This window comes from Mesoplodon densirostris, chromosome 10 (genome assembly GCF_025265405.1).
Source record: "Mesoplodon densirostris isolate mMesDen1 chromosome 10, mMesDen1 primary haplotype, whole genome shotgun sequence".
NCBI classification, from domain to species: Eukaryota; Metazoa; Chordata; class Mammalia; order Artiodactyla; family Ziphiidae; genus Mesoplodon; species Mesoplodon densirostris.
Window position 1 is genome coordinate 5,844,795 of NC_082670.1, and position 15,497 is coordinate 5,860,291.

Genomic DNA, 15,497 nt, shown 5'->3' on the forward strand with positions numbered 1-15,497 from the left:
TGTTTTCGTACATTGACTTTTAAAGAGAAGTTTGGGATAAGAAATACACTTTAAATAATTTTATATACCAGGGACTTAGTAGTCAGTTGACCCTACAACTTAGTGTCATCTTAAGGTCATCTTAATTATGAGTTACTGAATATTCAAGCTGCATATTCAAAATTTACATCTCTGAACTAAGGACAGATTGGGTGAGATCCTTAACCTTTTGGAGATCACCACCCAAATGTTAATTGATAGGACCTAAAACAGAATAAAGAATTGTATGGTACAGCCTTGCCCGATAAAATACAGGATGCCAGTTAAATTTTGAATTTCAAATAAGCAACAAATAATTTTTAGTATGAATATCTTCCGTGCACTGTTTGGGATATACTAAAAACTTATTTGTTGTGTATCTGAAATTCAGATTTAACTGGGTGTCCTGTATTTTTATTTATTTACTTATTTATTTATTGCGGTACGCGGGCCTCTCACTGTTGGGGCCTCTCCCGTTGCGGAGCATAGGCTCCGGATGCGCAGGCTCAGTGGCCATGGCTCACGGGCCCAGCCGCTCCGCGGCATGTGGGATCTTCCCGGACCAGGGCACAAACCCGCGTCTCCTGCATCGGCAGGCAGACTCCCAACCACTGCACCACCAGGGAAGCCCCGTCCTGTATTTTTAGTTGCTAACTCTGGCAACCCCAGGTAGGGTAGAGGCTCATGACGGTGTGGAGAGGGGAAGGTGGCGGGGGCTGGGTGGGAGCCACGCTCTGTATCCAGGTGGAAAGGCTTCACGCAGGGTGGATCCTCCGTGGAAGGCTGTTTCTCCTAAAAAGTTGGGACATCGGGAGGGGATGGCAGAGCTGTCCTGGGCAATGCGAGTGCAGAGGAGACGGGCAGGGCAGGGGAGGGGAGGGGTGGTGCACTGCAGGGTCTGTCTGAGGCTGGCTGCCACGTGGGCACGGCATCTCTTTCCGGCGTGGTGGGGCCTCAAACCCAGGCATCAGTTAGGAGTGTCCGTCCACGGAGGACTCATTTAACAGGAACCAGAATTCCTAGAGAGCCAGAGAACGTAGAGAACCAGAATCGTAGAGTCTGTGCTGCATTTTCAGGCTGTCATTTTTCTCTCCGTCTGAAATCATTTAAGCCTGACAAAGTAAGGGAACAGTTCTAAGGAAGAAAGCAGTTCAGAAAGAAGATGCTTCTCAGACAGAAGGTGCCCCGCACAGCAGTCCCTCTTGCCGCCCTTGTCTCCTGCTGAGTATTCCCGTCACCGCTTTTGAGCAAGCGGGTGGTCTGGGTGTGATGCCAGCCCCGCCTCCCCACCGCTGCTCCACCGGGAGCCCTGTGCTTGGCGGGCACCACGGGTTCTCCGCGCCCTGTTCTCTGCCCTGCAGCCAGCAGTCTCTGAGAGGACGGAGCCGCCCGTACTTCCTCTCAAGGGCCGTGCTGCGTCTTTGCAGGTGCCTGATAGAAGCTCCTTTTGAACGCCGAAGCGTCCTCGTTGGTTTAAAGTTTGGTGGCGTCGGAACGGAGCACAGGAGATGGGAGTTAGTCTGAGACGGGGGTGCGGGGGGGCGGGGGCAGGTGTAGGTGTGAACATGTTCTGCCGCTTCTCCCCCCACAGTCACTGTCCCCTGACGGCCGCGTCTGCTGCCGCCCCGTCCCTCACATCCTGTGTCCTTGCCGGGGGGTCGCAGGCTTTTTCTCTTGAGGGGCGCATTCGGGCGGATAGAGAACCCTTCCAGAGCTAGTATTGGTCCCCGGGCCACGAGGGCCACGTCGTCCCCATCTTGCCATGACGCAGTTGAGGTTTAGGGGGGCTTGAGTAATTTGCCTGCGGGCATTCGGGGGACGCACAGTAGCGCTGGGGGTGGGAGCCAGGGTCAGGTTCCGTCTGAGGATGGAGGGGGCGGGCCTCTTCTGCCCCCCTGTATCCTGACACGTGCCAACGCAGAAGATTGGGAAGTGTTTTGAGACAAGGTGGAACACGGCTGTGGACCACGAGCTGTTGACCAGAGACTTTGTGACCGTGGGACGGTGCTAACCACACGCTTAGACCTGGTCGAACGCTGGTGCCCGTGGGGCTCAGTTAACTTCCTTTGCTCTTTCATAGCCTCAGCTTCCAGCACAATCTCAGCATTAGCTCCATTTAGTAATTTTATAACGCCCTCGGCTACGTCTGGTACAGTGCTGGAGCTGGACGGAGCCTGAGAAATCATGTGACCTGCCCACCCTTCCTGCATACTGAGCTTTTCCTGGTAGACGGCTCTGCTGTGGGATCTCCAAGTGCCCGGCTCTTGGCTTCCTATGAGGTGCTCCCTCCGTAATGCTGAAATTAGACTGAGGCTCACATGTAACAGAAACTAAACATGGACTCTGAAATGACCCTGTAAAACCTCGTTACACAGGGAAGAGGCTGGGGGGGCCGGGGTGGTAGTGTTAAACACTAGCTGCATTCCAGACAGAAGCTTTTGAGTGGTGTCCAGTTTTAAACTGGATTGAAGCAAACTGTGCATCTTGAGAGTTGGCCTTCCCAACCTCTCAGCGAATGCAAAGAATTCTAGCGTCTATACATCGTCTCACAGACATGTTTCCAGTGCACCCCGCCCCGTAAATGGGCAGCATTAAGTAGCCCAGGTGTTAAGTGTCCAGCCGGGGGTTCACTGTTGCTCAGGCAAGGGGCACGTGGTTTCAGCCCTTCCTCTGCGTGGCTCAGGTTCTAGGAATCGCGTCTTAGGAGGAAGCTGGCGTCTGCTGGCGTACTGTGCGAGATCCTGGCGTGATCTCCACACACAGCTGAGTTTCCTCTGTCCCCTCCTCTGCTAGCCCCCGGCATCCCGTTGAGGAGGACCATCCTGGCTCCTCCCCTTCTCGGCCTGAAGAGTGCTGCCTCTTTAGGAGAGGACGGCTCACTCTTCCTGCCTTTCCCCCTCGTGAGCGTCCCGTGTGTTTTTTGAGGCCACAAGTAGAGGCGAGAGTGCCAGAAAACGGTCCGTTTCAGCCCCTTCCTCATCTTCCTCCTCGTGGAATGGACGGGTCGGCACCTGTGATGTTGAGGTGCCCTCCCGCTCTGACATCCCTGGCCCCCTGCCTTGCTCACTCTCTCATGGTTGGCTTTGCTGCCCTTTTTTGCCAGCCTGGGGCCCTCCCCACCCACCTCTCCCACCCACTGTTCACAGGCAACCAGCGGCGGAGCTGAGACCCGTGAGATGTACGCACCTCAGTGTGGAAGCGTTTCTGACACCAGCCGTGTTTGGCTGCTTCCAGCTTTCTTAAGGGGCAGCTCTGAAAGCGTTTACCTGGCCGGCCCTGCGTCTGCCAAATCCTGAAAGACAGACAGACAGACAGACAGAGGGAGGCCTGTGCCCCGGGCGGGGGCGGGGTGGGTACTGAGAGGCGTCTGAGGGTGTGCGGCCGTTAGACTTGCTCTGGTCGTTCGGCCCTTATTCCTTCCTGCCCGGTGCCTGCAGACGGCGGCGTCTCCTCAAGAGTTTCTTTCTTCGTTTCTTGACTGTCCTGTGGGAGTGAACGCTGCGGGCTGGCACCGCGGGGTGTGGTGGAAGGACATCATGGGCCTTCGGTGCAGGGGTGGTTCCTCGTGCTCACAGGTGCGCTTAGAAACACCGCTGCGGGACAGTCTTCTGTGGCTGCGACCAGATGAATAAAATCACTGGATACTTTCCACATAGATTACGAGCCAGCAAGGTTTTTCTGAAACCTGTATGATCATAAAATAGTCAAAGCGCTCTTGTTTTCCCCTGTCCATGCAGTCTGGAGGGCACACTGCTATGTAAAATGTGCGACTTATGCAGTGAAATGGGAACTTTTAAAGACTGCTGTTAGTTGTCACTTCGGGAATCTTCCTAACTGGATACATTACTTTCAGGTCATTGAATCCTTTTCTACATTTAACCTTAGCATGACTCCTCATCATCATGGGACATCAGCCTGGCTATTCAAACCAGCTGTAAAAGTGAAGCTTTTACCAGTGTGAAAATTACAGAGTAAATCATGTAAGGGGAACAAGCAAGAAACTAACTGCTTTATTTGAAATCAAGAACCAGATCACAGGTCATAGTCGCAGCTTCTGACTTGTTTTCTTCTCGAGCCTGGTTCTCTTGTTTTTCAAACTGGCCTGACTCAGGGAAGCTGTGATGTTGCCTTTTGACAATAAAATGTTAAAGGAAAAGTAGTTTCTTCTTACTTAACACAGCCTGAATAATTATTAAACATTATGTTCAACTTGTAGTGAAAAGCGAGAAGGGTGCACAAAAAAAAAACATTAAAATAGTTTACAACTAGTCTTCACGCAAAATGTGATTTTTTTTTTTTAATGTGAGCATTTTTATAAATTTAGCACAAAACACCTACAAGCTTTGTGAAGCAGTCGGGTTCTCCACTTCATCCTCTCGGGCCCAAGTGGAGCTCCTTAGAGGTGCACGGGCCCGGTTTCTGCATGTCTGATTCCACCTTCCCAGGCTTCTAATTCCGTGGTGTTTGATGGTTCTAGGCATCTGTGTTCTTAAAAACCTCTGCCAGTGATCTGGAACCATGGCTCAGGTGGAAGTGGATGTCCCCTTTCTTTGGTTACTGCTGATGCTCATACTTGGAGTGTGGGGATTCGGGGTCACCCGTGGTGTGCTCTGTGCGAATGACGCCCCAGAGTTGTGCGGCTGGCAGTGCCAGTCCTTCTTGTCCTGAGAACTCTGGGCTCCAGGCCCACGCTGCTCATTCCCTGGGTGCCTGGACTTGTGTGCCTGCGCTGGTTCTGGGGTCCGTTAATGCTCGTCTAAACCTGAATGGAAGGCTGAAGCCCAGCCCCACCCCCCCTTAGTGTTTCCAGGGAACCGCGCTGATTGACTTGCCTGTCATGTCTTGAGGTGTGTGTGTGATCGTGGCAGCCCTGGGGTTATGAGACAGCCGTGCTGGCTGCAGCTCTATGAGTCCTGTTTGTTGGTGCACGAAACCTTTTCCCTGTAAAATCAGAAACCGGGACCTTAGAATGTGGCACTGGGTGGGGGGGAAATAGAAGACTCCAGTGATGCAGTAGCCGATAACCACGCCTTCTCCATCCTGGTGCCCTCCCACTCCCTCCCCTGGTCCCTCCTCTTGCCTTCTCTTTGTCCTTGTGGTCTGCCCTGGCTTCGCCCCCTGGTCCCTCCATGCAGACACCGGACCGGGTGCTGAGGAGCCTGCAAAAGGAATCGAAATGGAAGAAGGGGAGAGGAGGCCAGTCAGAGCAGATAAAGGCCGTGGAAGGACAGGCAGCTGGCCCACTTGTGGGGCTGGTGGGGTTAGGGGCCGCTCAGTGACTCAGCGTCACACGCGGGCTGCTGAGTGGAGCACGCGGCTTTGATTAGACTCGCACCACCAGCAAGAGCTTAGAGCAAGGGGGACAGAGAACCTTCGTGCGCCAAGCTGACCTCCCCTGTCTTGCCAGCTAGGACCACAGTGACCTTGGGCAGAGGTCAGACAGGAGGCATCCCGGGAAGTCAGAACTCAGCACTTGCAGTCCAGGAGGGAGGGCCGGACCCCAGAGACATCCAGAGGGTTCAGGATCCCTCCAGGAGGCCCGGGCGTTGCCCTCCATCCCCTTCGGTTCCCCACGTGCACGGTACTTGCCAGGCTGGAGACTGTCGCAGGCATCTTCTCTCTGTGATGGACATCGGTGTTCTCCTGCTGTGCTCAGATCCCTTCACTCACCTTTGTTGTTTTAGTTATTATGTAAGATTTGTAACTGTAATACCGTTTTACTTCAGATATGTATCTTGGTTTCATTGTTAACTTTTAGTATTTTGAAGACAAATCTTTCATCCCAGTCAGGATAAGGGAAGGTGATCATTTGAGTTGCTGCTGTTCTCAGTGTTTTTTGTTTTTGTTTTTTTTAATGTATTTTGTTTATTTTCTTAAAAGAAAGGGGTTCGGTGGTGGGGGGGAGGTTGGACAAATGCCAGCGGTCCCAGGAGAATGAATGGAAAGCGACTTTTCTTTTTCGTTGCAGTAGAAAGCCAGATAAACATGTATTTTTTTTCCCGCTTCAGGTCAGAAACCCTTCCCCTGTCAAACATGCGGTGCCTTCTTTTCCACCAAATCTAACTGTGAACGCCACCAGTTGCGCAAACACGGAGTTACCGCCTGTTCCCTGAGAAGAAACGGGCTTCTCCCCCAGTCAAAAGAGAGCGATGTTGGAGCCCGTGATAGCACAGGTAGTGCCGCGCCCGGGCCTCTGCGCTGCGGCTGGCGGCCTCCCCTCCTCTGCAGGACCCTGAGGCGTCCTGCTGGCCTCCCAGCAGCAGGACGGGTATGGGGGCCACGGAAGCGCCCCCAGGCTGCTTCTCTGAGCTGCTAGAGAAGATCTGTTCCCCACCCCCCCACCCCCGATGCCTGTTCCTGCCCTTTGCCCTGTGGAGCTGGGCTGTGCAGGAGGGTGCACAGTCCAGTTCTGCATAGGAACACATCTAAAAGGGATGTGAAACTACTCGGGTGTTGTTTTCTCAAACCCCAGCGTCTGCCGCATCCTACAGAGCAGGGATGGGCCCACTCGGATGTCAGGATGTTGCAGGAACTAGTGATGCTCCACCCTCAACAGGGAGGGGCCGGGCTGGGTGGGGTGTTTTTCTTTTAAATTACTCTTTTCCCAGTAAAAAAAACTTTGTCTTGTTTGAAAAAGCACTCTGCATGTCCTTTCTTTAATCACATCTCTGCTTGACCCGAATCCGGGTATTCTTCTCATGTGCTGATATGTGCTTACTTCCTCCGGCCCCTATAGAGCAATTAACAGCTGCCCCGTGCGTCTCCTGCCACCTTTTTTTTCCTTACAGCTTCTGTATTTACTCGTGTCCTCTATTCAATATATTCCATTATCTCCAACTGCTGGGGTTTTGTGTCCCTCACCCCCCAAAACAAATAAAACAGAAAATCGGCTGCTGCAGGTTACTCTGACACAGGGCTGGTTGGCCAGTGCTGAATAACTATTGCAGGTATGGGTTCAGGCTGGCAAATCTTGAAAGCTTGATGTTTCCCCCTTTTCTGAATCCGAGGAGATTCCCCCCAACTGTGCTTTTCTAGGGTTGTGACTGTGTCCGGGCTTCTCCCCCTCAGACTTGGGTGGGTTGGGGGCTGTGTTGTCTGTGAGTGTGGACTGGAGGGTCGGGCTTCAACCCCAGCCCCGGCCCCCTTGTCCTTGTCCCAGTTACGGGGGAGAGGGGTGCCGTGAATGGGCAGCCTCTCCAGGAAGAGGAGCTGGTGCAGAGCCCTGTGCTCTTGCCCCACACCTCCCACAGAGCCCAGTGAAACAAGCCCTTGAACGGCCAGGCCCTCGGTTGTGGCGTACCCAGACCCTCTCGGGGTATAAAAGCATAGGCCAGTTTGCCACCCCCCCTCCAGCATCCAGGTCCACGTGACTTGCCAGGATCTTGCAGAAGAGAAACGTACAGGTCCCGCGGGATCTTGCCGTGACTTGGGTGCCCTCGAGCCCGAGGTTGCTGGGTGGTCTGCTGTTCAACCCCAGGAAACTGGCAGCGAGGCTGGCAGAGCTCACGTTCACCGGGATGACCCGTCTCAGTGTTTGAGTGTCAGCTGCCACATCACGTCTACCCAGCCCGTCTCCTCACAGCCCATCACGGTCTCAAAGGAGGGAAAGCAGCTGATAGTCGAGGTGGCCGCGGGGAGCCCTTGGTTTCCCACGCTGGCAGACAAGTCTTAAAGTGTAACAGCCACGTGCTGGATGCATACTTTGGGTTCGGCATCTTGATCTGTATGATCAAGGAACACCAAAACCAGGGCTCCTGCAGGCGCAAAGCTGAACAGAACTTACATCTTAGCTTCGGTGCAGCCCACATCTTCATGGTGGGTGGATTTACTTTTTAAATTGCAGTTATGAGTTTTGTTTGTCCAAGTCCCATCAGCGCCCTCCTTGCCCTGACCCTGCCTGGAGGTTGTGTAGGTTTCCTTTAAGGGACAAAGCCTCTGGAAAAAGAAAGTTCAGTGAGAGTTGTAATGTGAAACCAGCAAAGAGAAAAATAAAGGTTTGGTTTAAGTGTGGTCACAATCCATGGTGAGAAAGAGGGCTGAGAGGTAAGATGGGGAGAAGGAGGGTCAGGGCGGTGGATTTCAGTGCTTTCAACGGGAACTTTTTTAAACCAGGTGAGCATGATGGATGGAGTGAAGGTTTCTTTCCGGCTCCTTCCCATGAAGTTAAAAGTGAGGCTTTGGAGAAAGACCGTAAAAACACAAAGGCAGGAAATGACCAAGGCAGTTCTTGAGGGATTTCTAGGTTTATATGCCTAGGTTGCATTTTCTTAAAATCCCAGCACATGTTTTGCAACGTAGGTCTGACTTTTTCGATCGCATAAGGTCTCACAAAAATGCGCCCTAGATTTTCCCCCAAAGGCATGCTGAAGATGCTCCGATGGGGCAGTTTTAGCTGAAAGGGACATATTGATAGGTCAAAGCTAGGCTGAAACTGTGATTCACTTTCTTGTGGGCAGAGGTGCCCTGGCCCACTTTGCCCTCAGGGGATGCTCCTGGTTCTTGCTCAGACGACGCCTGTAGGAGCCTTCCTATCTGTGGGCACCTGCATGTGACTTTTCAAATCAGTGTAAACATGGACTTTTTTTTTTGGCCTCGCCGCACGGCTTTTGGGATCTCACTTCCCCAACCAGGGATTGAACCCGGGCCCACAGCAGTCAAACCGCCGAGTCCCAACCACTGGACCACCAGGGAATTAATTCCCCAACGTGGACACTTGAAGACTGTCCCTCAGTGGTGGCCCCCTTGCCGTCCCTGAAGGCCACATACGGGCATGGACTGCACCACGGGGAGTGCTGGTCTAGACAAAGTGGAGGCTGTGCCCCTGCCCAGCCAGGTAGGCGTTGAGGTCAGTACATTGTCACCTCAGTTGGGTGACGCGAAATTTCTAGGAAGCAGTAGATACTTAACTGTTGCGCCACTGCGCATTGCATCGGAGGAGCTTTGGGCTTCTTATCTACTAGTGCCTTCAGATTCTGTCTGCTTCCTCTTAGCAGTTTTCTTAGATGAGCATCACAAATGGGGGACTGGCTGACAGGGACCCACATTTTTCTTCCACCTCCCACCTCCCCTCCCCCTCCCCTCCCCTCCCCTCCCCCTCCCCCTCCCCCTCCCCCTCCCCCTCCCCCACCTCCCACCTCCCACCTCCCCTCCCCCACCTCCCCTCCACCTCCCACCTCCCCCCTCCACCTCCACCCTCCCCCCTCCACCTCCACCCTCCCCCCTCCACCTCCACCCTCTCCCCTCCACCCTCCACCCTCCACCTCCACCCTCCCCCTCCACCCTCCCCCTCCCCCTCCCCTCCACCCTCCCCCTCCACCTCCCCTCCACCTCCCCCCTCCACCTCCCCCCTCCCCCCTCCCTCCTCCCTTTTTCTTTTCTTTTCTTTTCTTTTTTTGGCTGCACCTCACAGCTTGCAGGATCTTAGTTCCCTGGCCAGGGATCGAACCCAGGCCCCCTGCAGTGGAAGAGCAGAGTCCTAACCACTGGACCGCCAGGGAAGTCCCCAAATCAACACATTTTTAAAGCCGCATTGCTTACAAAAGTCATCAGCTCCGCCACCTGCACTCAGAAGGGTGAGCAGCTGCGGAGGACGAGGTCAAGATAGGACCTGGCACTGTAAGGCGGGTGTTCACGAGACAGAGGGGGCTAAGTGCGTTGTTCCCAAGAATTGCTGAGAAGAGCCCTTGGTGCTGCTGGGAACTTGAAGGGCACCAGCTGCCCTGCTAAAACACGCCCCCTAGTGGACGTTGGGTAGAACGCAGCAAGCCCTCTCCACTCCTCAGAGGAAGCGAGTTGGCCTCCCATTGCCTTTAGGGTGAGCTCTCCATTATCCACACTTAGGGAGGGCCCAGGAGTCAGAACGATCTGATCTTAGTGTATTATCATAGTATTTTTACTTGGGTTTAATTTCAGAATTCACTGTGAATTTTCCCCCCAAAGTTTATCATCTTAAATATATCCTACTACAGTTGAAATTTTAAATAATCCATGCTCTTTGGTGGAAAAAAATTAATAATTAAGTGAAACAGCCTAGAGTATACTGGGACAAATAGGGAGTAACCAGAGATCAACCCTCCCCTCGCCGTTTTGTGGGGGGTTTTTTGTCTTTTTTTTTTTTGCTTTTAATGTAACTACCCACGGAACCAACAAATAGGAAACCAAGCATTCTGTATTTTTTTTATTGTGGAGTTTATACCAAAAGCCATTTAATAGGTGCTCTCCATTTGCGTGATTCAAGAAAACGAGCAGCTGGTTTTTCCCCTGGAATATGGCCTTGATGTTGGTGTGCATGTCTCAGGGGTCATCACCTTTCATCTTTTGGATAATTGTCAGAAATCATTTAAATTGTCAGAATTTCATTCAGAAATTTTATATTCACCCCACAATTACTTGTTTCCTTCTGAAACCTTTTAAGATACTCAAATAGTGGTTGCCAAAAAGTAGTCAGAATAAAACCAGTGAAGAGAAGGAAAGTGGGAGAGCCGTGTAGACTGCTGTAGGTGAGCCGAGAGCCCCAGGCAGTGTAACCATGGCAGGGCTGGTGCAGCTCCTTCGCCCCCAGCCCAGGGCTGCGTTGGTGGCGAGTCGTGGAGCCTGTGACTCAGAGCCACGGGCCTGGGTCGGTGTGGCGGTGGTCTGCTCTCATCAGGTGAGACTTCAGGTTAGATGTGTGAACTTGTGATCGGAGACCTGGCGTGATGAGGGAGATGCATGTCACATATGTGCCATGAAATAACGAATTTTATCAGCCTGATGCCACAGTAGTCCATTGGCCGTTGCATCTGTAGTTAATAGTCGGGTTCAGCAAGCTTTAGCTTCACTATCAGAGCACATAATAAAATACTGGCTAAGACTTTGTTCAACCAGAATAGAGAGGAGATGGTGCTTTTGATAAATACCGTCATCTCTTTGGTGTTGATACTGTTACCACCAGGCCAGCCCTTAAGAAGGCTGATAGAAACTGGTGGCCTGACCACATCTGGTTTTGCTGTGGAGACTGGACAGGTAGGAACCACTTGAGAGACAGGAAATGTTTCCACTCCCTACATGGGGTCCTGACAGCTGCCAGGGGGGCCTGCAGGTGTGCATACAGATGTGCATGCGTCTCCTGTTGCCTGGGACCTCTACTGGAAACCACCCATCAGGCGGGAGCATGTGTATGTACCACATACACAGAATACTCGCTTTGGGCCACTTCCTGTGAGGCGCTCCCAGATACCGTGTTTGCGGGGGCGGGCCTGTGTAGGCTGCATGTGTACACAACCTCTTTGCACTGGAAAATAACTTCTACGGCTCAGCTTCCTCAACCTCCCTCGTGCTGCGAGTCTCTGGAATGTGCCAGCTGTCCTCTCTCGCCGTCGCTCTGTCTGGCTGCCCCTGGGGGCCCCGAGCATCCGTGTGTGTGCCCGTGGAGGGGGCTGGCTCGGCATGGTGCGGGGAGGGGAGGGAAGGGAGGCCGGGAGCTGCAGGCGCAGCTACCCTGTGACCCCAGCCTGTGTGCGGCTGCTCCTTCTGCCTTTTAAAAATTAACCCCAGATTCGTCTTGGCCCTTGAGGGACATAAGGGGTGAGGGGGATTTGGGTGAGAGAAGTCCTGGCGGGGGTTGGGAGACAGGCCCCCTGGGGGTGGGTCACGAGCGAGCCCTCGGAAGGGGCGTGTCTGGTGGCCCGGGTCTCAGCCTGCCCCGTGCTTGCTCCGCAGACAGCCAGTCGGACACTGAGGCATCGGCGGGCGGCGAAGTGCTGGACCTCACCTCCCGGGAGAGTGAGCTGCCGACTCCGGAAGGAGCAGCCGAGCCCAGCCCGGTCCCGGACGAGTCTGCGGCGGAGGAGGCGGAGCCGGCGGCAGCCACGCCGATGGCCGGGGAGGAGAGGGGCGCCGAGGAGGACGTGGAGCCCGAGGAGGAGCGCGCGGAGGAGGAGTGGGACGAGGACGCAGACAGCCCGGAGGAGGACACGGTCAGCAACAAGAGCCTGGACCTCAACCTCGCCAGCAAGCTGATGGGCTTCAAGCTGGCCGAGGGCGAGGCCGGCGCGGGCGGCGGCGGGGACCCGGCGGCGCAGGACCACAGGCACGCCCGCCACACCTGCCATGTCTGCGGCAAGAGTTTCAAGTTCCTCGGGACCCTCAACCGCCACCGCAAGGCCCACGGCCGCGAGGAGCCCAGGGACAGGAGCGCGGTCCCCCGGGAGCCGGAAGCGCCACCGCCCACGGCCCCCGAGCTGCCGCAGAGGCCCGCCGAGCCCCCCGACCAGGTGGAGGCCGTGTCCGAAGCCCCCGCGGAGAAGCAGAGCGAGGAGGCCGAGGGCCCCTCGGACGGGGATGGGGAGGGCCTGGCCGAGAAGAAGCCCTCGGAGAAGAGTGAGGACGACAAGAAGCCAAAGACAGACTCCCCCAGGAGCGTGGCCAGCAAGGCGGACAAGAGGAAGAAGGTGTGCAGTGTGTGCAGCAAGCGGTTCTGGTCCCTGCAGGACCTGACCCGGCACATGAGGTCACACACAGGTGAGGGGGCGGGGCCGAGGGAGGGCTGCTGGCGGAGGCTGCGGGGGGGGGGGCGGGGGCGAGGGGGCGGCGAGCCGGCCAGGTTCCCGTCCTCCAGCCGCCGTGGGCAGCAGGGCGCCCTTGCCGAGCGGGGAGAGAGCCCGGGTGAGCTAGGAATTCTAAGGGCTTGTCCAGCTCTTAGCACTCGGAGGGCACAGGCTGGTGCAGTGGACGGCCGAGTGGTGTTTGCCAGCGCGTTTTGATCGGCCTCTTAGCCCTCTGAGCCTCCGTCGTCCTGTCTCTAGAATGGGGATGATGGCTGCCCTGTCTGGTAGAAGCATCTAGAAGAATGTGGGTTTGGCCCGGGGAGGGGGGGCTGGGGGTGTGGCCGGCGGAGCAGGCGGTGCGGCGGGGCTCCGTGGGGCTCGCGGCCCGGGGCCTGTGTTGGGAGGCACCCGGGATTCGTCGTCAGCCAGCAGGTGCTAGGTCGGCCGTGCAGCGAGAACCTTGTCTGTTCTTGGCTCTGCAGCAGCGGGGCTGATGGGCCGAGTGGGGCGGTCACCTGGCTGCTGCCTGGGCACGTCCTTGCTCCTCCTGGAGCCCACCGCCTCTGGGCTTGAGGCTGCAAACCCCAAGGCAGCGCCTGTTGTTTTGGTAGAAAGGCCGCCTGGATGTCCTCATGAAGCCAGAAGATACACGCGATTCTTCCCCCACCAAACAGAAAAGCTCCTCTGTGTCTTGGTTTCAGCTTCCCTCTCCTCCCAGCGGCCAAGGTTCACACGTGGCCCCCACACACACCCACGGCCCTGTGCTGGGACTTGAGGGCACCGGAGCTTGGCTCCCAGCAGAGGGCGATTCTTGGGGTACTGGCAGGTGGTGCTCTCAGCTCCGTGTTTGCAGGCGAGAGGGGAAGCCCCAGCTGCTCTGAGTCAGAGCACAGCATATCTGCAGCTTCGACTTGGGAGCTGCCGCCCTGCAGGGTCCCTGGCGATGGTGCCCGACCCTGGGAAGGACGCCGCTGCTGGGTTCTTCCAGGCCGGTCTCGTTGTCCCTGAGGTTCCGCTTCTGGGACTCTGGTTCCTGGATCAGATGTGCGAAGCCTGGGCTGAAGGACGAGGAGACAGGGCTGTGTGGGCCTCCGCTCTCCTCCCTCCCCGTTTTGCCAGTTCAGACAGATTAGGTTTCCTGTGAACGGGAGGGAGGCCCGGCCGGGCCCGGGCCCGCCCCCTCGGGCCTTCGCCTGCTCTCGTGCGGAGCAGGGAGGTGGGTGCCGGTGGCCTCGCCGACAGCCGTGAATCTCTCTTCATCCCCCAGGAGAGAGGCCGTACAAATGCCAGACCTGCGAGCGAACCTTCACCTTGAAGCACAGCCTGGTTCGCCACCAGCGGGTCCACCAGAAAGCCCGGCACCCCAAGCAGCATGGGAAGGACAGCGACAAGGAGGAACGAGGCGAGGAGGACAGCGAGAGCGAGTCCACCCACAGCGGCACCAACCCCGTGTCGGAGAGCGAGGCGGACTCGGCCCTGCTCGCCAGCAACCACGTGGCCGTCACCCGCAGCCGGAAGGAGAGCCTGGCCCCCAAGGACGCCAGCCGCAGGGAGGAGAGGGCGGCGGCCCGGACGGCGGGTGCCGGCCAGGCTGAGGCCGGCAGGAGTGCTCCCAGGGCCGCTGCCACGGGCAGCCCCAAGGAGCAGGCGTCCCTGGATGACCCTGAGCGGGAGAGCCCGGCGGCCCTCGTGCAGGACCTGCTGGAGCTGCCCGGCAGGAGGCCCGCCCACCCCCTCCTGGCCGCTGCCGACAGCGCCTCGCTCCTGGGCCTGGAATGACAGCCCGTCCTGCCCCCCAGCACACAGACGAAAGCCAGCAGAGCAAAATGTCCTGAGTCTATATTTCCCGAGGTTTCCTCAGTGCCCTTCAGCTCTCGGGGTGGGGGAGGGAGGGGGAGGGGGGGTGGGGAGAGAGGCGGGCGCCTCGCTCAGTGCCATAGCCTTACAGACCCATGCGGAGATGCAGCACGTGCGACTCGAGTGCCTTAACTACTTACCAGCCCTTTGGTGTCGTCTTGGGTGTTGTGTTTTCCCAAAATGACTTCTTAAAAAACAAAGCAAATATTTTAATGAATTATTTGGAGAGGACCTTTTCTTTTAAGCATTAACGTTACCTTCTGTTTTGGTGTGTGTTAACTTGTTTTTGCAATTCTGTGATAGTAACGTTTGTTCTGTGAGCTGGAAACAGAAGGAAAAAAAAAAAAACATGCCCTTGGATACCCATGGCCAATAACTGGAAGAAAGTGATGTGAATTTCATGTAAATTCCCAGAGGAAATGTGGATAAGATGCTCATTTCTCAACTAGACTTTTTTTTTTTTTTTTCTGTTTGCTACATGGTGGAGCTGTAATTTGGTCCTCAATATATTGCAGGATGTGGTTGATGAAGGTTTCCAGTTTGGTTCAAGCCAAAACCAGGAAAGATTCTAGCTTCGACCTCGTACATGTTTCCACTCTCTCAGCGTTAGATATGCCATTACTGTTCAAGTTTCAAGACAGAGAAGAGTTCCCCTGGCAACTGAACTGATGGAAAACATGCATAGGTGTCATGTATCTGATTTCCCCCCCCTTTCGGTATATGTATTAATAATATTATTATTATTATTATTATTATTTGTAGTTCATCAGTTTGCTGGTCTCTGCAGTCAGCAGAAACAAATGGGCAATATTTGTCCTGGGAGACCTGGGCCGCCCCCAGGTCCCCGCGTGAGCGTCTGCCCGCAGCTGTCCTTGGCTCTCCGGGCAGTGGCTCTTCTACTGTACTTAGACAAGCCTTTCTTCCGTGACTGCAGAACCCAGCAGGGGCCGTGTGGTCCTCCCGCCCGCCCGCGGGGCCGAGGGGCAGCCGGGGAGGGGAGAGGAGGTGAGGTGCACGCCTGGGCTTCCGGGAAAGCCGGGCAGCAGGACCTGTCACTCGCGGTCTTCCTGCCAAGCCCAGCCCGGGCCTCACCCG

General features: G+C 55.6%; 1 protein-coding gene across 2 annotated transcripts in view; it reads left to right on the top strand.

The window, feature by feature from the left end:
* The window catches only part of RREB1 (ras responsive element binding protein 1), a 137,172-nt gene extending 122,755 nt beyond the window's left edge, over nucleotides 1–14,417 (top strand). The window contains exons 11-13 of one of the 2 annotated variants that reach the window (XM_060109289.1): nucleotides 6,027–6,191; nucleotides 11,719–12,519; nucleotides 13,813–14,417. In XM_060109289.1, coding sequence (XP_059965272.1) covers nucleotides 6,027–6,191; nucleotides 11,719–12,519; nucleotides 13,813–14,324 — 1,478 coding nt within the window. In that variant the 3' untranslated portion in view covers nucleotides 14,325–14,417. The remainder of the gene's footprint in view (nucleotides 1–6,026; nucleotides 6,192–11,718; nucleotides 12,520–13,812) is intronic. The other variant, XM_060109291.1, reaches the window with a different exon arrangement.
* The last annotated feature ends 1,080 nt before the right edge of the window (nucleotides 14,418–15,497 follow it).